The following is a 26,192-nucleotide window of genomic DNA, read 5'->3' on the forward strand; positions in this document are numbered from 1 at the left end:
CTCTCCCCACTTGCTCCCAGCTGCAGCAGGGTGGTGGCACGTACAGAGTCAGGGCAGGAGAGCCAGCTCATGGGATGGCGGTGCACACACCAATGGGCGGCCGGGGTCCTCGGCTGGGCTCCTCCTGAGCTGCTGGAGGGTTGGCTTTCAAGCTCTAGGAAGGATACGGAGGAGCTGCCTCGCCAGGAAAACAAAGACAACTCGTAGCAATGCAGCGTATTTCAACACCAAAGTGCCACCGTGGGCCACAGGCATCGCCGGGGCGGCTCCGCTGACTTCCACAGTGTTACCCTTGGGGCTGGTTGGCTCTGGGTGCTCTGCCTCAGAATGGGTGCTTGCATGTGGACACACATGCACAGTGGGGTGACCTCAGGAGAACCCAAGGCCACGATGTGTGCCACTGTGGAGATGCACCGGCTGATGGCCAAGACTCGATGGGAGCTGCCCGGGGAGTCCCAGCACGCTCCCACAGCCACCCTCCCCGAGGAGACAAGGACATCTGGGGTTGCATTTTGCCCGGCCTATAAGTCACTCCATCGCCTCCCCTGAAGCCTCCCTGCCGCTGTTTGACTGCTTCGTTTGCAAAGGCTGCCCTGCCCCGAGGTGGCACGCCAGGACGGAGGCGGCTGCCCCGCGGGAAGGAGCTCTGCTGCCCCGGCAGCCGCAGCCCCTCTGGTCCCACCACGCTCCTACCCTGCCTGCGGCGGCCCCGCCGTCTGCCGCTGCAGGGGAGCCCCTTCCCTCCTCCCGCCATGACGTCACCTGCCCGCAGGTTTTCTGCTCAGATGGAGGATTTCCCCCTTTTCCCTCCCCACTAACCGCTGCCCCTCTTGCCACCCGCATCTGCTCGCGGTCCATCCCAGGCTGTGCCGGCAGCCAGGATCGCTGCTCTCCCCGGCGAGCCGCGGCCGGGCTGGCTGAGCAGCCACGGCAGAATCGCCCGGCGCCAGTCCCTGGTGGGAAATCCTTACAAGCTCTTAAACAGCAGCAAAACACCAGGGGTTTGGAGCGCCTTGGCACGGGCTGTGGCACATCCTGCTGATGACGGCTCCTGCACCTGGGTGAGACACGAGCTTGCCCTGCCCCGGCTCTGAGGATCGCTGGGGCTGCCGGCCCCACGGCGTGTGGTGAGTGAGCATCGACCAGCCGCCGGTGACGCCTGCCCTGCTGCTTCCAGGCAAGTCACGCCAGAGGAAGGGGTGATGGAGAGGATGGGGGACGGGAGGTGTGGGTTGCTGGGGACTTGGCCCTGACCCTCATCCAAGCCGAAGGGACCAGGCAGAGCAGAAGACAGGGTTTCCAGCACCAAGCGGTGAGGAAGAGCAGGGCAGCACACGTCCAGCCCCCCTGGTCCCTCTCCTGCACCGGAGCGTGGGAAAGGGGGGACACGGGGCGCAGTCCACAGCGTGAGGGGTGGCAGGTCTGGCCCAGCATCCGCTGTGTTTAGCTTCTCAAGACCGTCCTGGAGCGCTCAGCTCTGTCCCTGTCCCTGTCTGCCCATCCAGCTCAGCGCACAAACCCCGGGCTCGGGAGCCCTGAGTGCCTGCTCCTGCCGCGGCGAAGCCGCCCTCCTCGGCCAGCGCAGCGGGGGCACGAGGGAAAGCCCAGGGGAGAGGGAGAAATGCTGTCTTCCTGCCAGAGCACCCGGAGCACTTTCTGTGCCAGAGGCCAGTCTCTGTTCACAGGCTCTCGCTCCAGAGCTGAGCCGTGGGAACGCAGTGGTTTAGGTGGAAAAAACAGCCGGGTCTCACTCACCGTCTCCTTTCCCATCCCACCCTGGCGTACCCGTACCTGCCCCATCACCGGCGGACGTGGAGCCTTCACCTCACACTACCAACAAGGCAGGAGGCGAGGTTGAGCGTTGCCCTCGAGGTGCCACCCACTTTGGGGTGCCGTCTTGCTCAGCCGTGTACCCCCACTCAGTGCTCCGAGAGCGCCAGCTCTGGGAGGGGTTTTCCCATGGCTCTGCCCAGCCTCTGCAGCGAGTCCCTGCGCGGGCCACCAGACACATCCAGGTGTGCCACCCCACCACCCCTGCCAGCCCCCCAAAAAGGGCCCAGTGCCAGGCGCGACGCCCGCTCCCCGGCACAGCACTGTTGGACACCGGCTCCAGCACGGGACGCAGCACAGGGCTTTCTGCAGGGCAAAGCAGAGCTTTGTCAGCATTTATTTTGCTTTTAACCATTTACGGCTCCTCCGAGGAACGCGCGTCCGTGTTCAAGCGCACAGGGGCACCACGCGGGCTCACCTGCCCGTCCCCTCGCTGCCTGTGCCGGGCTGTGCAGGCAGCTGCTCACCGAGCGCATCCCTGCACCGGCTTTGTTAAGGGCAGTAAAGCCGAACCCGGGCTCCGAGGCGGCGCGGGCTGCCCTGCTGATGCTGCAGGAATTAAAACACGAGCAGCGTGTCACACGACAGTGAAATATTGGATAGCGATGGCTGGGCCTGGTGCAGCCGGAGCTCTCTGTTAGGGTGAGGCTTCAGTGTCACAGCTGCAGCGATGCGTCAGCCGGGCTGTGGGTATTTCGTATTTGGTGGGCGGTGAAGGAGTTATTTGTGTGGAAAGCAGGGGAGGCGGTGGGGAGGGGGTGTGTGCGTTGAGCCCCCCGCCCGTCACAGGAGCTGACATTCCCAGCCCCCAGCACTCACCTGCAGCGAGCCAGACCCAGACCTGCTGGTGACCGGCTTCACCTCGGTCCCGTCCGTGCAAGCCCTGCCACCAACACCCCAGCTGGCGGTGGGGGGAGATGCCCGTTCCCAGCCGCGCACCCATGGGAGTCTTCAGCGGGAGTCCCCGGCTGGGAGCATCTCCTCTCTGTCCTGGTTTAATGTTGAAAATATGGAAAGCCCGGCTTTCTAGTGCTGCATGTGCCCAGGTCAGCTTTAGCCTGGGAAAACCCCCCAGGCAGTGACGTTTCTGGCAGCTCAGAGCTGTGCAAGCGAGCTGTGATCTGAACCCCCCGCTGTCCCCCTTTCACCCAGGGGCTCTCTTGGGCTGGGGATAATGGGGCTGCAGGTGAGGAGCGAGGGGCGCGGGGGGCTGCCACCGACGTCCCAAAGGCCACCGAGGTGGGATGCGGCAGGGCAGGAGCACGAGGCGGCTCCTGGGGGGGCCAGGGCACCCCACAGCCGCCCCGCCGCAGCACACTCCGGGGGAAAGGGCAGGAGAGCGAACTGTGCTGCCTCGGTGGAGGGAGCCGCAGCCCAACGCTTGCAGTAAAACCGGCAAAATAAAACGTGCTGCTGGTTCATTGCTGACTAATAAAGAGCAGCCCCGTTGCTGCTGCGAGTAACAAAGTTTTCCTTCCCAGCCACTTGATTTTAGTGGGAACTTGACCTCATGCTGGACCTGTTCGGAAAAGCCTCGCAGGGCTGCTGGCAGCATAATGAGAAATATCTCTCGGTTATTGCAGAGCGAATAGGCTGATCCTGCAAGTGCTGGAGCAGCTCTGCTGCTACTCCACACGCAGACTGTCCCCCGGCAAGCCAGATTAATTACAGCTCCTGCTGCCCGGCTGGAGCAGCAGGAACAGATTTACCACTAATCGGAGGTGATGGGAAGCAGCGACCCGCGTGTCCCATAGAGCTCCCCTGTATGCCCGGAGCACAGATCCAGCCCTGCACTCCTCGGAGGAGGGCTGGGGCTGGTCGCTTTGCTGCGGGGCTGTGCACGGGATGGTGCTGCCTCGGCTGGGGCTGTCACCCGGGCGTTTGCGGTGGGTCACTCTTGCAAGAGACTGCCAGCCCCAGCACCTGTGTGGCCCCCCCCAAAGCCCGTGAGAAACCAACTCCCCTTCCCCTCCCTGCCACTAGTTCCCCCACCCCATGCAGATGAGGAACCCCAGCAAAGCCGAGGGGCGGCTCCGCAGCTCTCCCGAGCCCCCCCAGGACTGACGTGCGTGGAGGCACCCCTGCTATCCCCTATTCCTCAGCCCTCGGGGGCTGGGGGCATGAAGCCTGCTGCTGTGGCCGGGCTGAGCATCGCCCTGGGTGCGCTTCCGACCGTGCCCACCTCCGACCGAGCCTGGCTCCTGGTGCTGTGATGGCCGATGCCCCCCAGTGCTCGGTAGCCAAACACCACTCTGATGGGCCGGGAGAGGCTGGGTTTGGACCTGGAGCCTTCCTGTTGCATCTCTACAGCTCCTCATACCAGCACCAAAGCTGCCTTGGACTTCTTTATACTAATGATCTCCTAATGAACCACACTGTCCTGTCTCTGGAGGGCTCCCTGACTCTCCATCCCGATTGGAAGAGCCTTGTCTTTGATGGAGACTCCACGGAGAGGTCCCTTCTCTCCCGGACCCGCACGAACACAGGTGGCCTCATGGGCAGTCGTAAGACTGCGATTCCCAGCCAGCTCCATCCCCTGCAACGAGAACTCCCAGGCTCCGGATCCATACCGCTGCTTTAGAGCTGGGCTCAACTCTCACATCTCTGGGGGTTGTTTCAGCCCCTGCTGCGAAATGATCTGATTTCAAACTGCCCAGGGAGAGGCTCCACCAGCCGCACACCCTGCCCAGGGCTGCTCAAAGGGGGAATCGCCAGCAAGGCACGAGCAAAGGGCACAGCAGAACCCAACAGCTGCTGCTTCCTGACCCAAGGACACCTCCGCCCTTCCCTGCCAGCCTCCGACCCCCAGCCCTGTACTCATGTCTCTTGCCAGATTTCAGCTCACTCCCTTCTTACTCCAGTACACGGACTGCAAAAAGCCAGGGCAGGAGGACAGCCAGGCTCCAGCTGAGATTTGGGGGAACCAGCCTCAAGCCATGTCCTGAGCAGAAGGAGAAGAAGGATGCAAAGCCTGGGTGCCCTGCCATCCCACCCCAGGCTGCGCGGCCAGGCGGGCAGGGGTGGGTGGTTGTACATATATGTATATACTGGACATGCCAGCAAAGGGGTTTATTATACTGACACTGAGACACTCGGCAGCCTCTATTTTGCTGCAGCGGCTGGATCAGCCCCTCCCCGTGCACATGGGAGCGAGTCGGACCCAGCCCCTCGGGGGTCCCTTGGCACCCCTCACACTCCCCATGTGCCGTGGGGCTGGTAGCACCATGCACAAGCCGGGAGGGACCGAGGAGGCTGCTCCCTGCGGGGCAAGGGAAGGCGAGCTTTAGCCTCCACTAAAGGCAAGAGCCCTTCCCTGTCAAACCAGGCCTGTAGCAGTCCGGGGGTTGTCCCCCCCGCAGCAGCACTGCACCACGCCACCCACCTCCTGCACATACGCTCCTCTGTATCTATAGCTGTGCTCTGTATAGTGTGCGTGGGTCTGCTGTACGACACATTGTGACCAGAACACGCCGGAGAGCGTTTCTCTGCTTTAAGTCTTGCTTTCCTCCATAGCCATTGTTTCTCGGTGTCTCAGTGTGGAACTAAGCCTTCCCGTGGCAAAGGCTCCCAACTGCCATGGTCTGTGCCACAGGGAAGGAGTTGCGGACGGGGTGGGAAGGAAGTAAAAGAGCTTTCCTACAGTTTCTGACTCTGTGCGCGTGTGTCAGAGCTGGGCGGGAGCAGTGGGCTGTAACCCAGGCTTGGATTCTTCCCTGGGAGAAGACGAGGCACCAACCCCGGAGTCCCACCAAGGGATGAGTCACACTCAGTCCCTCCCCCAAAACCAGTTCTTCCCCACTTCCATCTCCCCTTGCCCATCTCCCTGTTAGTGAGCAACACACCCAGTTCTTCACCCGCGGGGTGGGCTTGGCTTCAGAGGGTCCATGCAGCAGGAGAGATGCGTTTGCCCCAAAAACCTACAAGATCGCTCCCTGGTCAGCACAAACCCAGGGCACTGAGGTACAGGCATGTCTGTGCCAGCATCAGCCCCTAAATTACATGGGTCACAGATGAAGCACAACCACAAACAGCTCTTCAAGTACAAGGGGTCACAGAAACTCACTCTGACCAGCCGGACAGGAGAAGCTTCTCTTCCCAAGGTGGCAACACCTCCGGGCTGATTTTGATGAGATCAAGAGCATGTGAAGTGCTGGAGGTTTAATCTGCTGGAGAAACCAGCACTGGGGGGGTGTGCACACATGGGGGATTGTGCTTAGAGAAGAGGCACATTACCGGGGAATTACCGACATAAAGAAATTGGCTCCACTATAAACAGAAAGTTCGGCTCTGACCAGCTGCACGGGCCAGCTTTGCTATCAACAGCTTCCATGCAAATAAACCCCCTCGCTCCAAAACACCTATGATTTTTTCTTCCCCTGCCCCAATTTGCAACATAAACAGGGTTTTACAGGACTTGAATACAACCTCTACCAGCAAAGCCCCAACAGCCTCTCCCGCTGAGACCACGCACTCTGGTCACACCAGCATCTCCTGTGGAGCTGGATGCTCTCCTGCCAGGCAGAGGCGAGCGGCAGATAGCCCAGGCAGGATTTTCCTCTGGGAACAAGCATTCATAAGGAAGCAATTACCACGCTTGTTGCTGCACCGCGTTGTAGCTGGTTGAGTCAGCTTTAGGTGCCAAACAGGTACATTGGCTCTGGGGAGATCTTCTGGTCAGATTTATATATAACTATACGTATGCACAAGTACGTACATAGAGAGATGGCTCCGGACTTCCATCAGAGTAAGTCTTTACACGAAGGCTGATATGAGAAAGGCGGTAACTGCCCGGGGAAGATTTTGCAAACAAAAACCAGAGCATGCTGATTTCATTCTGCCTCCACAGGCTGAAAATATGCGAGATGAGGAAAAGTGAAGGTACTTAAAGGTGGAGCTACATGAAAAAAAGAGAGAGGGAGAAATAAAACACTATTCAACAGGGCCTTTTTTGTTTCCAGTGGGTGCATTCCAGCTGTGCCCCCCACAGACAGACTTCCACTCAGCGTGATTTTGATAATTTTTTTTTTTTTTTTAAATTAAAACCACATCAGATGGGGCTGGCGGCGTTTTGCCGAAAGCATTCTTTTGGGGAAAAAAAGCTCGGTGTGCGGAGCCGGGCGGCTGGAGGGGACCTCAGCACAGCCCCAGCCGCAGCCTCGCCGAGCCCCCTGCCAGGCAGCTGTTTGAGCAGAGCCCACCGAAGCCCCTCGCCGCACCCCTCTGTTCAAAACAGAGCCCTCCTAAACCAAAAAGCCCCGTCCGGAGGAGAGCCCGGGGCTCGGGCCGGCCCCCGCGGCTCCCCCGCGCCGCGCCGGCCTCCGCCGTCCCGCTGTCTCCCTCTAGCGCTGCCGGGCCGCGGGCCCGGAGGTGCGCCGGGCCGCCCCCTCCGGGGCTGACCCAGCGAAGGGGACACGAGGGGGCTTAGCGAGAGCCGGGCTCCCGGCCCCGCTCCCCGGGGGCTGAGGCAGGGCCGCGGCCCGCTCCGGTAGGGGCAGCCGGGCCGTAACGCATCCCCCCGCCTCCGGAGGGGCCTCTCCCGGGGTGTGTGGAGCGAGAGCGGCACCTGCAGGACGCGGAGACCGGCCCATTTCCCCGGGAAATAGACACAAAATAAACAAATAAAAAATAAATCGGTGTTTTCTTCGCCCCCGCGGCCCCGGGACGCGTCGCCATGGCAACAGCGCCCGGGCGCGGCTCTGCCCTGAACAAAGATGGCGGCGCCCCGCTCCCCCAACGCCAACCCGGAAGCGTCCTCCCCTTCCCGTCGTAAAGATGGCGGCGGCGTCCACGTCAGCGCCGTCCCTGTTCCGGGCGGGGACGGCCATGGCGGCGCGGGGTGCGGAGGCTGAGGCGCTCTTCGAGGCGCACACGGCGGCCGAGCTGCGGGCGGTGGAGCGGCGGCTGCGGGCCGGCATCGAGCAGAAACGGGAGGAACTGCGGCAGATGGTGGGCGAGCGGTATCGCGACCTCATCGAAGCGGCCGACACCATCGCCGAGATGCGACTCAGCGCCGAGCGCCTCCTGGGCGCCGTGCGGGGCCTGCAGCGGGGCGGCGCGGCCCGGCCCGGCCCCGCCGCGCCGGTGAGGGGGGCGAGGGGCTGCGGCGGGGCGGGGGGCGGCCGCGGAGCCCCCCCTGATCCCTCTTTTCCCACCCCTCCCCGCTCCAGGCTCGGCTGCCGGCCCAGGAGGGCTTCTACCGGGCGGCGGCGCAGCTGAAGCTGCTGCTGGACGTCCCCGAGAAGGTGTGGGGGGCTGTGGAGGCCGGCCGGTACCTGCCCGCCGCCCGGCTCCATCTGCTCGGTGGCCACCTCCGCCGCCAGCTGCAGCTCGACGTGCCCCGTACCCGCAGCAGCCCCGTCCTGGCCCGCTTCCCCATCCTCCTGCGGCAAGTGGCTGCCGCCAGCCACCTCAGGTGGGGCGGGTGGGCCACGGCTGGCCCCTCGGTGGCCACTGGGAAGAAACGTTGTACCGGGAGGGTGGTGGGATGCTGGAATGGGTTGCCCAGGGAAGTGGTGGATGCCCCATCATTGGAAGAGGTCAGGGTCAGGCTGGACGGGGCTTCGAGCAACCTGGTCTAGTAGAAGATGTCGCTGGGCGTGGCAGAGGTGTTGGACTGGATGATCTTGGAAGGTCCCTTCCAACGCAACCAGTCTGTGAGCCTATGACACAAGACCCCACTGCCGCCTTGGGGCTCTCGCTGCCAGCACCCTGCCTTGCGCCAGCCGTGGGGCAAGAATGCCTCGCCCAGTCCCATAACGCCCAGATAGTCCCACTTCTGTCTGGGGGAAACTGTCCTTGCTGGGCAGGTTATCACATAACCACACCCAAATAGCTCGGGCAGGCACGAAGACCAGTGACTGTCCACCTTATTCCCTTGCCAGATCCACCATCTTGCAGGAGAGCAAGTCCCTGCTGAAGAGCCAGACCGTGTCGGACCAGGCAGTGGCAGAAGCCCTGTGTGCCATCATGCTCCTGGAGGACAGCTCTCCACGCCAGGCCCTCGCTGACTTCCTGCTGGCCAGGAAGCTGGCCATTCAGCAGCTTCTCAACCAGCCGCACCATGGTCAGTGTGACTGGGCTGCCTCCTTTTTAAAGTCAGGGTAACCCCCTTCACTTCGTCTCCCGCAGAAGAGCGGGTGGGTTAGTCCTGTAAAGCTCATGATGGTGGGAATGCATCCGTGCTGTGCTGCTGCAGTGATGTGGCTGACACTGCTGGCAGCATTTTTGCCACAGTGGCAAAACGCAACAAAAATTAACAGTGCTCAAGGTCCTAGGCAAGCCCATGTTCTGGGGAAGTGGGTGGTGCAGGGATCCGAGTCCTTTGTCCTCCAGCCTTTCCCTGGAAGGCTTCACTAGAACTGCAGGCCTTCTTGCACCTCTGCTGAAGGGGCTGCCTCAGCTGAAAGGCATTTCTCTGCAGGTGCTGGTATAAAAGCTCAGGTGTGTTCACTGATGGAGCTGCTAACCACTACCCTGTACCAGGCTCACACTCTCTTCTACACCATGCCTGAGGGGATGCCGCCGGACCCAGCCCTGCCCTGTGGCTTGCTCTTCTCAACCCTGGAGAGCACCACAGGCCAGCACCCAGCAGGTGAGTGCCCAGGCAGCTCTGTGTTAGGCCTCTGCCTGCCCAGGTTTGCAGGCAGGAGACTCCCCCTGTGTGGGGCTAATCCTCTGACCGTGTGCTTCCAGGGAGAGGTGGGGTCCTGGAGGGGGAGGTGAAGCTGAGCAGCTGGTTCAGGTACCTCCCAGAGTCCGTGGTGGAGTTCCAGCCAGCCCTGCGGACCCTGGCACACCCCATCAGCCAGGACTACCTCAGAGACACCCTGCAGAAGTGGATTGCCATGTAAGTGCGACAGCATCCCCCTTTGCAGGGCTCTCCCAGACACCACACGGCCTCTGTGCCAAGGCGGCAGAACAAAGCAAAGCCCAAGCTCACCTACTTCCTCCCTCGCTCCAGCCAGGCTGTGCCTTGTGATGGCTTTTTGCCCCGCATCCCCTCTCCCCAGCAGTTAAACAGCCAGAGGCAGCACAGCACCATCCTAACAGCCAGGCTGTAACACTCTGACACAAGGGACTGCCTGGCCTGCACAAAGATATTTGTCAAGAGCTGCTTTATGCTACCATAACCGCAAGCAAACAAGCATGGAGTAAATGAGGAGAACATCCTTTACCTGGCTCATTTGGCTCTCAATCCAGCACTTCCTTTCTCCTTGCTGCCCTTCCCTGGACTGTATGGGGGCAGCCAAACCCCCTTTATAGTGTTGCCAGCTCCACCCATCCCACCATGCCTTGCCCTGTGGATGGGGACAGCCTGGCAGCCCTGCCTGCCCCTTAACAGCCTTGTCAGTCCTGTGTCATTATCCGATGGAGGCAGCTGGCCCCTGCTGTCAGCCCCCCATGGTGTGCTTGCTGGCCGTGGGATATTTCCCCAGAGCCCCCACCTGCCCTCCCTACCTGCCGTCTTTCCCGGGGCATTCCTGGGGCACTGTGCTCCCAGCCCAGGGTTCCTACCAGTGGGCATGCGGCTTTCCTGTGGGGCCCAGTGTGGGATCCAGGGTGCAGCTGCCTTGCCGAGAGGCAGAGGTACCCTCAGCCCCACAGGTGATTCTGCAGGTAGAGCCTCTTACCAACAGGTTAAGAATTCCCCCACCTTGACGTAGCCGATGTTCCCTCCTGCCTTCCCTGGGGCTGTGTCTGAGCAAGCCAGACTGAAGTGAAATGTTGCCTTCAGGTGCAGTGAGGACATCAGGGCTGGGGTCAGCAACCTGCTCATCTACGTAAAGAGCATGAAAGGCCTCGCGGGGATCCGTGATGCGGTGTGGGAGCTGCTGACGAGCGAGTCCATAAGCCAGAACTGGGAGGCGGTGTGCCGTCGCCTTTTGGACAAGCCTGCTTCCTTCTGGGAGGACCTGCTACAGCAGCTGTTCCTGGACAGGCTAGAGGTGGGCGTTCTGCCGCAGCAATTCACTGGGAGCCTTGCTCTGTGCCCCCTCTTGTCCCAAACAGTGGTGCCTGTTAGCAGTGCTAGGTGGCAGGATGCACATGTAAAAGGTGCTTTTTTTCTTTCCTCATTCTTTTCCAGACACTGACCAAAGAAGGGTTTGACTCCATCTCAGGCAGCTCCAAACAGCTTCTCACTTTAGCCTTGCAGGAACTTGAAGTCAAATCCAGCACCTCTGCCCTGAGCAAGCACATCCAGTTTGAACACAACGTGGCCCTGTTCCTCTGGTCAGAGAGCTCCAGCGACCTGCCTTCTGACGCCGCTTGGGTCAGCGTGGCAAACCGTGGCCAGTTCACCAAGAGTGGCCTGTCCATGAAGGCCCAGGCGCTCACACCGTGCGTGCAGAGCTTCTGCTCGGCTCTGGACTCAAAGCTGAAGGCCAGGTTGGACGACCTCCTGTCGTACCTTCCCGCAGACTCCTCGGCCATCAAGGAGGCTGTTCCTGTGGTGCAGCCACGCTCTGCCTTCGACCGCTACGCCGACGCCGGCACGGTGGAGGGGCTGCTCCGCGACCACTGCGTCGCTTGCATCCACCACGTGCTGGGCTGCGTGCGCGAAGAGCTCCAGAGCGCCCAGAGCCTGCTGGGGGGACAGGCGGATGCTCCCAGCGATGCCAGACTCAATGCTGTCCTCTTCATGGCGAGACTCTGCCAGTCCCTGACTGAGCTCTGCCCTCACCTGAAGCACTGTATCCTGGGCCAGTCGGGTAGCATGGAGACGGCGATGAAGGAGACCCGCTCTACCAAGAAGCTGGGGAAGGGGAAAGCCCAGGAAGTGACCCCTGTGCAGGCTAAGTGGCAGGGGGTGAAGGCAGAGCTCCTGCAGCAGAGCCTGTTTGCTTACCAGATCTGGAGCGCAGCTGTCACCAAAGTAAGGAGCTGCTTCTCTCGTCACAGCTGCTTCCTGCGTGGGTTTCGCTCGCTCAGCTCCCTGCGATCAGCGCTGCCGCTCCTTAGCTGGCTGCTGAGAGCTCGCCACACTGCTGCCACGCTGCTCAGTCAGCCTGCAGGGAAGAGGAGGTGGCGGCAGCTCGGAGGTGGCATCCAGTGGGGTGGTCTCCAGAAGAGTCGCTTGGGGAGGAGCGGGGGGATGCAGGAGGTCGGTCTCTCCACAGGCAGGATCAGGCTGCCTGTCCTTTGGCACTCCCGTTAGACCTGTCTGTGACCGGGTGCTTTTGTGTTTTGCGCTCTAGGGTCTGGTTCAGTGCTTTACCCGCACGTTGCTGCTCGACACAGCTGGCTCTGTCTTGGCCACAGCCACCAACTGGGATGAAATTGAAATTCAGGAGGAGGCTGAGACTGGAAACAGCGTAACATCAAAGATTCGGCTGCCTGTGCAGGTATGAGAAATGTCCTCTTGGTAAACACAGAGAAACGGTCTGCTGGGAGGAGAAAAGCACCGGTTTCCAAAACTACTGCTTTGTCAAACGGTGCCGACCTGCTGTGGAGTTTGCTTGGTGTTACGAGCACTCTCTGGTGCTTACTTGCTCTTTGAAATACTTGCCTCCTAAGGACAGAGGTCAGAGGAAGGAAATTGGATAGTTGCTGCTGCATATTCAAATGAATAAGAACAGCCCAGATCCTGTAAAACTGAGCCAAAGAAGGATTTATGCCTGGTTTATACACAAGGGCCCCCAGATGAGAGATTTAATGGAAATTGGATGCAGTGAAGGACAGGGCTACAACAGTGGGACTGTGCAAAGTCTGAGAGAACAGAGGCTTGCAGCTTTCAGGCGTGGTGGTGGTGCAGGAGTGACACAGCGACAAAGCAGGTGGCAATCAGACAGCGGGAGAGAAGGGCCAGGGAAAGAGTGAGTTCTGTGTTTGCACAGTACAGGAGGAGCTGGGCAGGGCAGTAGTCTTTTGTAGTGAACCTCAGAAGGAGAACTTGTTGATTCTGAAGGAAAAAGCAGCTGGATGAGAGCTCAGGATAGCTGGGAGGCCCAGGAGAAGAGCGGGGAGTAAATAACGAGCCCTGGTGGGCAGAGCAGGGTCAGCTGTGACAGAAGAGGCACAACAAGCAATTCTGTTCTGACTATACTCAGCTGAATACTTTTGGTAAAAGTACTTGTGGGGCTTTGAGGACTGCTATAACCAGAAGTCTGGTGTGTCGGTAAATAAAAACCTGTGAGGTTTTTATTTACCGCTGCGTGGGCAGGTATGTCTCAACGGCAGAGCTGTGTGGTTGCTATGGAAGTAGGAAGCTCACATCACGAGAACGGAAGCAACGTTGTGCCACTGATAAAGCTCGTGTAGCTTACAGACCATGTGAAAATAACACTGTTTTCTTAAACAGCCATCCTGGTATGTCCAGTGCCTCCTCTTCAGCCTGTGCCAAGAGGTGAACCGGGTCGGTGGTCACACTCTTCCAAAAGTCACCTTGCAGGAGTTGCTGAGGACCTGCATGGCAGAAGTACTTGCTGCCTATGGAAAGCTCGTGGAAGAGAAGCAGGAGAAGGTACGTGAGTAGGATCAGCCCTCATTCCTGCTGGCGTGGGACAGGAGGGTCGTTGGGCATGCGGCGATGCATGCACTACTGTCCCTCAGAACAGAAAGTGTCTGCCTGTGAGTTGGAAAGGGTGAGTACATTCTTCCCCTGCCTCCCCCAAAAATGAGGCAAAAAGGGATCAGACACCAGACTGCAGGCTTAGAACGGTTCGGTTAGATTGGTTATTTCTTGGTGCTGGTGTTTTTAAGTGTTTCCCCTGAAGCAGTCCTTTGACAGCCCTCTCGCAGTGTGAGTGAAGAGCTGTGTTCCTGACTTGCCTATTTGCAGAAAGCAGGCACCTTCCCCATGACCCAGAACAGAGCTCTGCAGCTGCTCTACGACCTGCGGTACCTGAGTATCATCTTGACGGCAAAGAGTGAGGAGGCAAAAACCAGCAGGATCAAGCATGACTCCGGGTGCGGTGCAGTTCTGGGGTTTGGGTACTAGCAGTAGTTTGTAGAGCCCTAAAACGGTTTAAACCAACAGGCTTTACTGGCTGTCAGGAGACGCCTGCAGGAGTGGTGCCTTTGGGCCTCACGGGAGAAGGGTAGTGCAGGCTCTGAGCTCTGACACCTTCACCGGCACTGAGCTCATCCTCAAAATGTAGGAGGAGGGGTGGGATTCTGTGGCTGAGTGCTTGGAGACAGCAGATCTGTATGGCAGCAGGGATACAGTCAGAGGATGCCCCTGGAGAGAACAGTGAAGCTCCCGCCCAAGACTTGTGTATGCTCCAGTCTTGAGAACTGAGGCATCTCTCTGAGACATACCACAGGGAGCAGATGGAGGTTGTGTAGTAGCTGGAAACCCTTTAGGCAGCTGCTGTTCTGAGTAATTCCCATTTTGCTCAGTCACCTCTTAGGGGCAAGTCCCTCAATGTTTCAGAGGGACGAGTGAAACCGCCCTGTTGGCACCAGCAGCCGTCACTAGGATGTAACCCCTGACGGGACTCCTCTGCTCTGCTTGTAGGATTGAGAAGGTGACCGACTTCCTGGAGGGACACATAGATCCGTTTGACTTGGATGTTTTTACTCCACACTTGAACAGCAACCTTAATCGCCTGGTTCAGCGAACCTCCGTAAGTAAAGAAGGGATGGATCAGGAAGCAGCGCTGCAAAACACCTTTTGAAGGGCAGCTGGGGTGGCTTTATAAACTGCTTAATGTCTAAAGATAACTACTGGCACTTACTCGGAAATGGGAAGAGTATTTAATGCCAGCTGAAGATACGAGGAGCTTGCCGAGCTGATGGCATGGCACATAATAGGGCATGGAGTTGGCTGAACTTTATCTAACAGCATTCACTGGAGCCTGTGCAATGCTAATTGGGTTAAGTAGTGCTGAAACAGGCCTATGGATCTATGTGTCCCTCCAGGAAGTCGGTCACCTTCTCAATCCTACAAGCAGAGCAGAGGAGTCCCGTCAGGGGTTACATCCTAGTGACGGCTGCTGGTGCCAACAGGGCGGTTTCACTCGTCCCTCTGAAACATTGAGGGACTTGCCCCTAAGAGGTGACTGAGCAAAATGGGAATTACTCAGAACAGCAGCTGCCTAAAGGGTTTCCACTCAACTGTGGTAATAACGAGCAGCTTAATTAAATGCAAGAATTAGAGGGGAAAGCGAGGCACTCCATATTCAAACTTAAAACTAATCAAAAGTACTGTGGCATGCCAGTGGACTCACCAGCAATGTATTGTGTGGTCAGCTCTGCGGCTGCCCCCGAATACCGACAGCTCCTTTGTGCCTTCTAGGTTCTCTTCGGCTTGCTGACCGGGACAGAGAACCCGTACACGAGCAGGAGCGGTGCTCTGAGCTCCCAGGAGCTCCACAACATCTTGCCGTTAGCATCCAGCCAGATCAGGTAAGGTGCTCGGCTCTTCTGTGGGCTCTCATGTCAATTTGGGAAGCAGGTCTAGAATTGCTGCTTCCCTGTGACTGGCTGCATTTCTTTCTTCTGTCTCTTAAGATTTGGACTTCTGCCGCTGAGTATGTCAAGCTCACGAAAGAGCAAGTCTGCTACCAGGAGCACAGAAAGAGTTCAGGTTGGTAAAATTGAGCTGTATTAACTTCTTGCCCAGGGCTAATTCTCCCACCAATGCTGGAGCTTGTGGGGAAAGAAGAAAGTAGCCAAACAGTTAATATTTAACCTGATTTTTATTTTCTGTAAAATGAGAGAACCATTACGGCAACACAGCACAAGATGGTTTGGATTTCCCCTTGACCCTCAAAAAAACCCTGATAGCCCCTGTATTTTTGGGGCCCGCTGCTCTGTGGTAAAACACAGGCAAACAACAACCATGAAAATGCAGTGAAGACTTACACAGATGAGGCATTTTGAGGTCAATGCAAAAAAGACAATTTATTTAAAGATGGCGGCAAGAAACGCCAAAGGATACTAGCTAATTGTTTGAACTCCTTTCCAGTGTGGTGCTGACCTTTAACTCCTGACGAAGCCTGGCTTGGGTATTTACACCTGTGTGAACAGAGTGGCTTGCTTCTCTTGCGAAGGCTCTGTGTTGTCCCGTTTCTGAGTGTTACCAGTAGATGACCATTATGTTTCTATGTTTCCCCCAGTTTAAAACATCTGTTTCAATGGAGCTCTCTAGGCTGAGGAGGGAGAGCACCAAGGAATACCTCGCTGCTACAGGAAGCAGTAATTAGTAATCTGTTTCCTTTAGCTATTAACCCAATAATCTGTCCATGGTGATGTCTTTTCACCTGGGACAGAAGAATAAAGGTCTGGTTTTATCAGAGCAGAGCACGTTAATTGAGATGCTGATGTTTACTCTGCAATTATTCAGATTTACTCTCCATTATTCAGAAGCACAAAGGACCAGACATCATGTAAGAGTTGTTTAAAAGCTCAAAGCTTCACAATACAGGTATTCTTTACCTCCTACACCTCAGCATAGTAGACTGTAGTGTGCAGTGATGTTTGGCTCGCTCATACCACTCCCCTCCCCTGCTGTGGTGGCACACAGATGTTCTGAGCTAGCCACACTTCTCAGAAGTCCCTGACAGATGCTTGCTCCTTCTTTTATGCTAAAACAGGTTAGGAGAGGTCAAAGTCCATAGTTACTCAAGAACAGTCCTCACAAGGGCAACAACTGTACTTCTACCACGTTGTTATCCCCTTGCACTGACAGCAACAGCCCCTTCCCTGCAGAATGACTGTTTTTTTGAGCATTGAATGACATCTGAAAAGTTACCAGTTGCTAACAGCAGCAAGGTGCTGTGCCTCTGTCACTAACCTCCAGGAGTGACACTGCTTAGGCTGTGGTTCAGGCTCAAGCTGCCTAGGAAGAGCTGTTCTGCTGTAGTCTGCACCTCCTTCCAGTTACTATAGATGAGGGTATGGAGTAAGTCAAAGATAAGCTGTCAACAGTTCCTGACACTTTTGTTTTTATAAACTAACAGGTTCTACCTCCTGCACTCACAAGAGCAGAAGATGAGGCATCACGCCCTGGCTCTTTGTTCAGGCAGCTTGTAACCGAGGAGGAAGAGGCAGCTGCACCTTCGCTCTTTAAGCTGGGATGGCTTTCTGGCATGACCAAGTGATGCAATAAAAGAGAAAAAGGTTGTCTGTGTATTTGTTTTCACTGAGATCGCTCTCTCCCCTGGGCAGGGACCGGTGCCACCTCTATTGTCAGAAAAGAAGTACTTTTCCATCCTTAGCCAGATCATAGCATGCACAGGTCAGGACTGTCCTTACCATTTGGCTGCTAGAACAGAGGCGTAGCCACACTTTGACCTCCTATTCCTTAGAATTTAAAACCTTGAATTAAAGCAAAAATACCCCAAAGCAAACAACCTACACACTGTAACAGATAACAAAACATGTCACCGCTAGAAAGGGGTAGTGGAGCAATACCTCCTTCAAAAGGCCCTCCCCAGGCTCCTCTCTATTTTTCTCGATAGGCACCATGGCTCTGCTCTCCAAGTGGACCCAGCAGGCACCTGACATTCTGGCTACAGCTGCCTAAGCTTTCCTGGGTCTAGTTTCACTTTTTTTTTTTTTTTTTAGTACTGCAGCAGTAAAGATGAAACGAGACATGGCTCATCATACACAGAGCTGGGTGGAAAGTTTGCAGCTGGGGCAGTCCTAAGGGATTCCAGTGACAGCACCTATTCTATCTTACTAACTAAATGCTCAAAAAAATTATGTTGCCAAATAAATTTTATACTAGTTTATTGAAATTAAAAAAGACTTATAAAACTGAAGATGGACGTTTGAGAGAACTTTACATAAAGCAACAAATTGCTAACAAACAGATTAGGCCGCTGATTGGAATTGGACATTTCCTATAACACAGATGTGGATTCCTCAGTCTCCTCTTGACACGTACTCTATAACCACCCCAAAAACAATCCTATAAAAATTGCTTCAAAGCCCCTTTTGCATTGCAATAGTGCAGCAAACCACAAGTAAACAATTTCCTGTTAACCTGTTATTTCAAATATAGACTGAAAAGGCAACAGGCATTTTGTGCAATTCCATTTTAACAAACTTTTAAGTTGAAATATTAAATCTACACAGTGCTGTCCCTTCACAGAAGGCAGGGAACTGCTGGTTCATCATGTAGGAAGGCGTCCCCGGCTCTGTAAGCTGTGAAAGTGTGCCTCCTTCAGGATCTGGTTGATGTGGAAGTAAGGACCTTGGCTTAGTGCAGACTGCTCATGGAAGGACTGAGAGGAGACAGGACTGGATCCTGCAATTATCGGGTTTAGGCTGGTTTCTGCACCGCACGCTCTGTCAGGGCTGTTGATGCTACTGCTACTACAGCTGCTGCTGCTGCTGCCGCTATCGCTGCTGGAGGACTGAGACAAAGAGAAGGTTAACGGCAAAAATCACAGTTTTCTCTCCTGTCCACAATGAAACACCTCAGGTCAGCAAATAATCTTTACAGTAAGTCAGTCCCTCCCTTCCAGATTTTCAGGCTCACGTTCAGCTTGATGGACTAACGTAAATCCACCAAGTGCCTACTTGGCATTCATAGCTTCCATTATTGCCAACACATGAAAAGCGTCAGAGAGCTGAAGGGATGAGCAAGCCTTCACCCAGAGGTTCGCTGACCTCCAGGACATTGGATTTCAATCTTTTGGTTTTAGGCCCGCCAGCTCTGCCCCCATGACCCATGTTAGCACTAGTGAAGTTTGCTGAATTCATCCGAGAATTGGAAAATAAAGAACACTCCTACTGAACTGCACGTGTCAGTATAGGCAGGCAGGGCATGAGGAAAACTTTACCACTTCTACATTTTAGCAGACGTTTTAGGTAAGCACCATGCAAAGCATTTTCCTACAAGTCAGTCTTTCTAAAATGAGATCTGAAGCATCCAAAGCAACAGCCTGTTAAAAACCAAATGCAACATGATACCCATTTTAAGTCTTTGAACACCTTGACATATATACAACTACTCTTCTCCCAGTTAAGTACTGGGACAGCAATGTTAACTGGTAGTTTTCCGTAACAATTTGCTTGACATGACAGTGAAAGAGTGACAGGCATCAAAGACTTCCACATGCAGAAAAGAGAACCCATGATTTAGTTCGCATAGAGGACAGGGCTCATTTGCCAGCATTTAGGATAAACACATTTCATGGTAATGACTGGAAGAACATTAGCCATCATTTTCAGTGTTTCAAAGACATAAAACTGTTTGGTGTACACCATTTTAAGGGCTGCTAATGAAAGGTTCCATTAGTTACAGCTGAAATATTTCATTACTGTGTGATATGCTGTTCAGGACAACACTGCAGGTATTTAGGTGCTTAAGAATCAGAGGATGACTACTTTGCCATCCTGTAAGAATTAAATTCACAAAAGCAGCCAGCGTAAGTGACAGCAGCTAAAAAAAACCCCACGTTTTTGTAAGTATTAAACTAAAACCTAAGCAGTCAAAGCTTGATGGCCACAGCAGAGGAAGGCAAATTTAAAAGAAGTCCACAGTAATTTAACAGTCAGCACCACATCCAGAAGGCCTCACTCTGGAGTAAATCTGAAGGATGGTGCAAACCATACCCGACACTTCTATCAACAAGCAGCAAGAAAAGCCCAGGAAGGCACTCTGAGGCATTTGAGGTGGACCATATCTCAATGCCGACTGGAAACCCCACGGCACTGATTCCACAATCAATTGTGACGATTCAGCCATATATATTTCCTTGTTTTGCTAAGCATCAAAAATGCTTCAGTTCTGTTGTAGTACAGCAAGCAAGGCAATGGCACCAAGGCTGCACCCACGCTGGCGTGTTAGGTTCAGCTAGCAAGGAGAAAACAACAAAACACATGTGAAATCATTCTTGAGGAAGCAGCAGATAGAACTATGTGAGCAACCAGCTCCTCTTCCTAATGCTGCTAACACTAGAGTGGGAGAGAACACCAGAAGGACAGAGAGGAGCCACGAAATGGTGCTTGCTAGACCATCTCATTTTGCATAGAAGCACAAATATTGAAATGCAATGCTTTTACGCTGAACAAGTCACAGCAGCCTTGGAGAGAAACCCACCGCACAGGACACTTTGTTTCCTTTTAGTCTGTGTTCCTTACTGTTTTTCGTTACAGCCACCTTCTGAAAATCAAGGTAAAAATTGAAATGAGAACCTAGTATATTTACTGCTAAAGTTTCACAACTTAACAAACATTTTAGAGCTGTTAGTAATGATTATTTTATGCATGTCTAATTTTTTGAAAACCGAGACAGTGTCCTGGGACGTGCTTCCTACATCTAAGGCTGTTGACAGATCTGGTTCGTCAGACCCTCTTTATTTCCATTTCTCTAATGCAAAAATTCACTAGCACGTGAAGCCCGTTTATTGCCCAAATCATGTCAAAGACCTACCATTTCCCCAGGCTGTGGTGCACATTCTGTTACGCATTTGGACTACAATTAGACAAAAAAAGAATCCTTAAAGTCATCATGTCAGCAATGACAAGCATCTACACAATGAAACAAAGTTTTAAGCGAAAGGGCAAAGGAAAGTAGCCCAATGAAAGTTTATGAGTACTTTAAGTATCAAAAGGACACCTTCAGGGTTTACCTGACTCATTAGCCCCTCTTAACATCACAGTGAGTAGCTATAGAAGTTTTAAATAACTTCCAAATAAATGTCTTGTTAAATGTATTAGTCTGCTGATCTGTGACGTAGCATCTCAACCATTCATGACAGGAACTTAAGAAACAGCTGTTCAGACCCTGCTGCTCCCAAAATCTTGCAAGATGAGTTTAACAGAGGCGTAATCTGGTTTTAATTGGAATTTAATTCCTCAATAGTGTAACACTGTAGAGTGGCATAGCTGCAGTGCTAGACAAAAACTTTGATTTGTGGGAAGCAACTGCTGCCGTGTGTCATCGATCGCCGCCGATAAGACAGTGGTATTTCTAAGCTCTGGGGAATCCTGTCATCGGTCAGAATAGCAAAGACGAATCACAAGAAATGAGGTTTTGCAGAAGAAAGTTATTCAGGAAGGAAAAGAGCTAGTCAGAACACTGCAGACTCCCTTCCTTCCCAGGGAAAATCAGAGCAAAGGGTTTTTCGTTGGTGATTCCCCAGGTTGCAGAGCACAACTGCAGATTCTCATAATTCCCGTGAGCGGCTGCTTGCAGCCGGCCTCTCAGAGGATCCGCAACTCTGCCTGCCTTGATGTACGGGGCCAGCAATGACGAGAGAGTAGGAAGGGCTTTTGCTGAATTTATAAGCAAGTATCAGGGAAAACAACACAGCTAACCTCTTGGTAAACGGAGGACAGGCTGAACAGGAAGTGAAATGCAGTGGCAATGGCTCTGCTTCGCTAATGTTTAACATTTGCTCTTTGTGTTTTCGTCCCATGCCTGTTCATAGACTGAATTGCAAAGCAGAAATTCACCGTCATCCTCAGGGTGGCTGTCACCTAGCAGTGTGGGAGTTGTTTGTTCCAGGAGGAGCAGGAATTGCACATTGCTATAAGAATTTGCCAAGAAGTAGTGCTGACAGAGGCTGAAGAGAATCTGTTTCCCTCCTGTAAACGTCAGTTGGAGTCAAGGATGCTGTCTACCCTGGATGAAAGGACAGTCTAGTGGGAGAAAACAGTGATACCCTTTTGCATCAAATCTAGCTCATGTGAGCAGCAGGATTCAAAGTGAGGGACTGAGGGATAACATCACAGAACAGCCCACGTTTGAACTGCCACTAAGGAAAAAAAATCACCCTTCATCTTACACATATTGCTGTCAGCTATGAAGAGTAAGACAAAAAAAAGGAAAAGAGATCCTGACAAAAGCCAAGTTCAGGTTTAGTAATATGGCTGCCTGATTTTCATACTGAGGTTATGTTCTCAAGTAAACCACACTCTGTAAGAGAAAGCAGTCAACTTTCAACTAAAGGAAGGCAAAAGGAATCAGTACTTTAGCTAATGTTTCACAAAAAGCAGGCGTGCGTATGCCCTCAGATGAAAAGCAATTCTCTCCTCACATACTCTTTGAAGTTACGAATTGCTCTCACACACGCACCCCTTCTCTCCTAGTTCAATATCCTAAAGCTAGTGAGGATTTGTAATCAGCAAGAGCTGCCCTCACAAATGGCAAAGTATCAGGAACTAAATAAAAGCATTACAAATGGCCAAGAATTTCAAAATGACATCAATCGGAAGCACTTGTGCACTATAAGCACAAGAATTTCTCCATTTGGCACAGGAAGTCCTTAAAGAAACATTCAGATAATACTGATTTAATCTCATGGCTTGAATTTCTGGGCATGCTCAATTCAGTGACCCAACGTTACAAGAAAACAAGCAAAAAAAAAAAAAGCTCTATTCATCAGTAGACAACATTTGAATTTTTTTCAACGGAACATTGATTTTTCTAAAACTGTGTCCAGCAGGCGCACTCCTCCACTTCAGTGTCAACAGTAAGAAGTTCTCCTTCCCTGCACATCAGGGTTTAATGTGTTAAAAACATACTTTTACAACACAAGTGCATGCATGAAGCAGGAGTCTTAATGTTAGCTTCAGCAATTGAACTCTGCACTGATTTCGCTGGTGGCGGGCAGGCAGTTCATGCCCATGCTGTTCGCTTGCAGGCACCCCAAACAAAACAGCCGTGAAGGACAGAGTTAAGGTCATCCACTCTTGTGTGGCTACTACAAGACTATTTCCATTTCTACATTTTAGCGGCTTTGCCCAGTCAAACGCCAAGTGTTTGTATGACAAGCAAAGGTGCTTCTGCCACTCACCATGAAGGTTTTTCCTGATATTCTTAATTTCATTACTCCTACTTCAATCCCTTGTTCCACACTAAATTCTTCCTCCTCCCGCCACAAAGCTCGTTTAGCCATTAACTACTCTACACACGAAGAGGTGTTTAACCTGTTGGACAAGTGATTCAGTGTCAGATGGCAAGCAACTATTTATGGTTCTACCCGTTATACCCGAGAAGCAAAAACTACTTCAACCCAGCAAGTCTTACTTCTGGCAAAACAGCAATACAGGAACCAGCAACATTTTTCATCACAGTGAATTCCTTTGTGATGAACATCTCGGCTGTTTTTTCCATACAATATCACTGACTAACGCATCAGCTACGTGTACAGGTGTACTGGTGAGGGAGACTTTCTTTTAACAGAAGGAACGGTGGGATACAGAACTTTGTGTCATCTTAAATGTTAAGTATACATTTGAAGCCATTAGCATATGACAAAAAAATACGTTGCTCAAAGTTAGATAGCACAAAACATTCTATGCCATCAAAGTATAATTAATAGTTCAATATAACTGCAACAGTTTGTAATTACTCATTACAGCCAATCTTTGGAGTGAGAGGGCTGTACAAAAACCAACAAAGGTATTTCAAAAACCTTAAAAGAAATCTATTTCGTTAACTTCCATGGACACAAACCAGGAGGGAGCCTCTGCTCTGCACGCTCTTTTCCATTAACGTTTTGCAACAGGACTGCATTGCTAATTAGAAATGCATACAGTGAATTTTCAGATGATTAATACAGGCAACAATTCAGGAAATCTGGCAGCAGCTTGGAAATCAGCATTTTTTTAAAAAAAAAAAAAAATCTCATAACTAGCAAACTGCACCATCTTAGAACACCTGTCATGTGAGCGATGAGAAAATAAGAGACAGTTTATCCCACGTCCAGCAAAAGATCATGGCAAATACAAGTAGAAACCAAATAGTTCAAGTGCTTTAGCTGTGAACGAGCGAGTCTTGCTTAAACTGCCGACCTCTACCACATTTTTTAATCATCAGATAAGCACTACTGCTTGCAGCAGGCACTTTGTGTATTGCACTAGTTGGAATGCTTTTTGACTTTCTACCACAAGTTACTGCGTTACTAGAAGTAAATGCAAAGCTGGAAGAGTAGATGGCCAGGCAAAGTGACCACACACACTTGTAATCCACCCTAGTCATCTCCTCAGTTCTGGATATGTTACACCTCAATTTAGGCAGCAAAACTAAAAGTGGCAGCAAATGCTTTTCTTGTATCTTCACTTGGGTACGATGTATCAGTATTTGAAATAAATTAACAGAAATCTTTAGGCCAAAAATAACCAGGTCCACTGGAAAACATGCTGATTTCCAAACCACATTTTACAGCTTTCAATCTCTGAAGTACATAACAGAGTCAAGCCTCATGACCTCATACACAAAGCAAAAAAAAAAGTGTTTTCAATAACTACTCTCTGTGCATAAAATTTCACACAATATTCCAACAGTTATTTAAATTCAGCATTAAAGGAAACCGAATTTGCCCAAGAAGGCTCTCACCTCAGTGTCCCAAGAGTCCTGAAGGACAGTATTCCTGGTACTACGTTTTGTCTGAGGAACGTGACTGTCATCTTCATTGCCATTCCGTCTCCTCTTCCTGAAGAAAGTTCAGGGAGAAAGGAGAAAAAAAATAATTAGCAGTCTACTGATATACCTTCTGCTTTGTTCTCTAAAGGCAACTATACAAAAAAAAGCAGGAAAACTTGATAAATTAATGAAGGATGTATCTAAACCTCCGATGTGCTGTGGACTTTCATATTCTCTTTTTACCTGTTCTGTACAGAAGAGACAGAAAATGATAATGTTTCTTACAAAGCAGCCAGGCTGATGTTTTCCTATCCATTTAAGGGACATGGACTCATACCTGCCATTAAAATCAATGCTGAGCATCTTTCTAAATAAACTCGTTTGACAATTCTGAGCCTTGCAACTGTTCTCAGTACTCAGGCACATCTAAAAATAAGCCTGGGTCTTTGAATGACATCTGACAGGCTGAGAAAAGCACCCGGGAAAGAGTGTCAGTGACCACACTTTCAATAAATACCCAGTTACGTTCATCTTGCTTACATGAGTCTGCAGGTAGCACCTACAATGACTTTCTTTAGTCTTGCCACTCTGACAGCATTTGAAATCAAGTCACATGCCTAAGCAACTTTATTTCCCACGTAGAAAGTTTTGTCAGAAAACACCTCATGGAAGACAAATCCTTCCCCATTTCTGATGTATTTGCCATCCTCTCATGACATCAATGCCGCTTCACATCAGCTGAGGAACAACAACTTAGAATCTCTGTTAGTTCGCAGGGTCTCTCACTGTCCGCAGAGCTTTAATACTAATATCAAATTATTCTTCCCACCACACAAACATCACAGGTCAATCAGGACCTTGGTGTGCTGGGCACTACCCAAAATATAGCACAGAGCTGGTTTGGTGCCTAAAAATGAATCTATATGAGCACACTCAAATGAGCCAAAACCAGACTCAAGCGAGGTATTTATAACTGAATCTTTCCTTTTAGACAAGCTTCAGCAGCAGACCCAGCTGCCAGTATTTGGTCCACGCCTACAGACAAGGAGCTGCCTCCTCGCTCTCCCGTCTCCAGGATGCCCACAGCACTCTCAACCATCATCCGCCACAGTCCATCGGGTCCTCCCTCTCCTAGGGCCGCTCTTCTCAGAGAAGACATTCCCCCCTCTCTCCACACACCTGCCTTGCCTTTAGATCCCTCCTTTTCTTAACGCCTGCAGCCCGCAGGCAAATTCAACACCTCCATCCCCCACGGCCTACCCTGCCACCTCAGAACTCCGGGCACTCACGGCCTAGCTCCTACATGCTTCAGGGTCCCTCCCGTTTCTCCCCCAACCCGAGTCCTCCGTCCAGACAGAACCTACGTCCTCTCCTTCCCCACCAAGCCGAGCAATGCCGCTCCAGCACCCCGCGAGGCCCTCCATATCCACTGCATTCTCTACGCCCGTTTGATGTTTGATCTCCCGGACGAAGCCAACACCTTTAATGTTCGCCGCCGCACACCCAGCCCCAGCCGAATCCCTTCCACAGATCAGGGGGCCACTCCCCCCCTCTCCCCCCATCTCTCACCCTCGCAGCTCTCCCTTTCCGCGCACCCTCCTCCCGCCTGCCAGCTCGACTCCGCCGGTCGCCGCATACCCCTACACTCCGAAACCTCCCCCTCCGTTGCCCGAGGGTCAGTCCCCGGGAGGCCGAGCTCCCGCCCCTCACCCCAAGCCCCCTCCCCAACCACCGCCTGCCCTTAGGCCGCGCTCCCCTCCCCCACCCCGGCTCGTCTCCCACCTCTGTCTCGCTCCCCGCTCGCTCGGCAGCGGCTGCCGGCAGCTCATGGCGGGCTGGGCTGAGCTGAGCTCTGCGAGGCGGGACGAGGCGGGACGGAGCGAGGCGAGAGGCTGCGGCGCGGCCTGGCCCGGCAAGGCCCGCCGCCCACCGCTGAGGAGAGACGTCCCCCGCTCGGCTCCAACCGCCGCTTCCGGCGTCTCCGCCTCCTGCGCAGGCGCAACGCCCCTCCCCGCGCCAGCCGCTCCCCTCTGTTGCGTCACAGCGTGCGCCGAGGCGGGGAGGATGCGCATGCGCACTGCGCACGGCCGAGGAC

The 26,192-nt window shown here is 53.2% G+C and overlaps 2 protein-coding genes across 3 annotated transcripts; one reads left to right on the forward strand and one right to left on the reverse strand.

Annotated features, from left to right (window-relative positions):
- Positions 1-7,653: 7,653 nt before the first annotated feature.
- COG1 (component of oligomeric golgi complex 1) lies at positions 7,654-17,810 on the forward strand (the record flags this gene model as incomplete). The annotated part of the gene is made up of 14 exons (XM_082008142.1): positions 7,654-7,911; positions 7,998-8,242; positions 8,712-8,893; positions 9,251-9,421; positions 9,523-9,676; positions 10,565-10,775; positions 10,916-11,704; positions 12,027-12,173; positions 13,130-13,291; positions 13,610-13,737; positions 14,288-14,396; positions 15,068-15,177; positions 15,283-15,358; positions 16,734-17,810. The coding sequence occupies 14 exons, from the start codon at positions 7,654-7,656 to the stop codon at positions 16,872-16,874; spliced, it is 2,883 nt and encodes a 960-aa protein (XP_081864268.1). The 3' UTR covers positions 16,875-17,810.
- Positions 17,811-17,891: 81 nt separating this feature from the next.
- On the reverse strand, positions 17,892-25,926 carry VCF1 (VCP nuclear cofactor family member 1; the record flags this gene model as incomplete). 2 transcript variants are annotated; one of them, XM_082007967.1, is made up of 5 exons in its annotated part: positions 17,892-18,134; positions 19,826-19,888; positions 20,159-20,200; positions 24,071-24,167; positions 25,880-25,926. In XM_082007967.1, the coding sequence occupies 5 exons, from the start codon at positions 25,924-25,926 to the stop codon at positions 17,892-17,894; spliced, it is 492 nt and encodes a 163-aa protein (XP_081864093.1). The 2 variants fall into 2 exon arrangements, with proteins under 2 accessions (XP_081864093.1, XP_081864094.1); XM_082007968.1 differs by lacking the exon at positions 20,159-20,200.
- Positions 25,927-26,192: the final 266 nt, after the last annotated feature.

The sequence above is a fragment of the Phaethon aethereus genome, assembly GCF_964289735.1.
Source record: "Phaethon aethereus genome assembly, chromosome: 18".
Lineage (NCBI taxonomy): Eukaryota > Metazoa > Chordata > Aves > Phaethontiformes > Phaethontidae > Phaethon > Phaethon aethereus.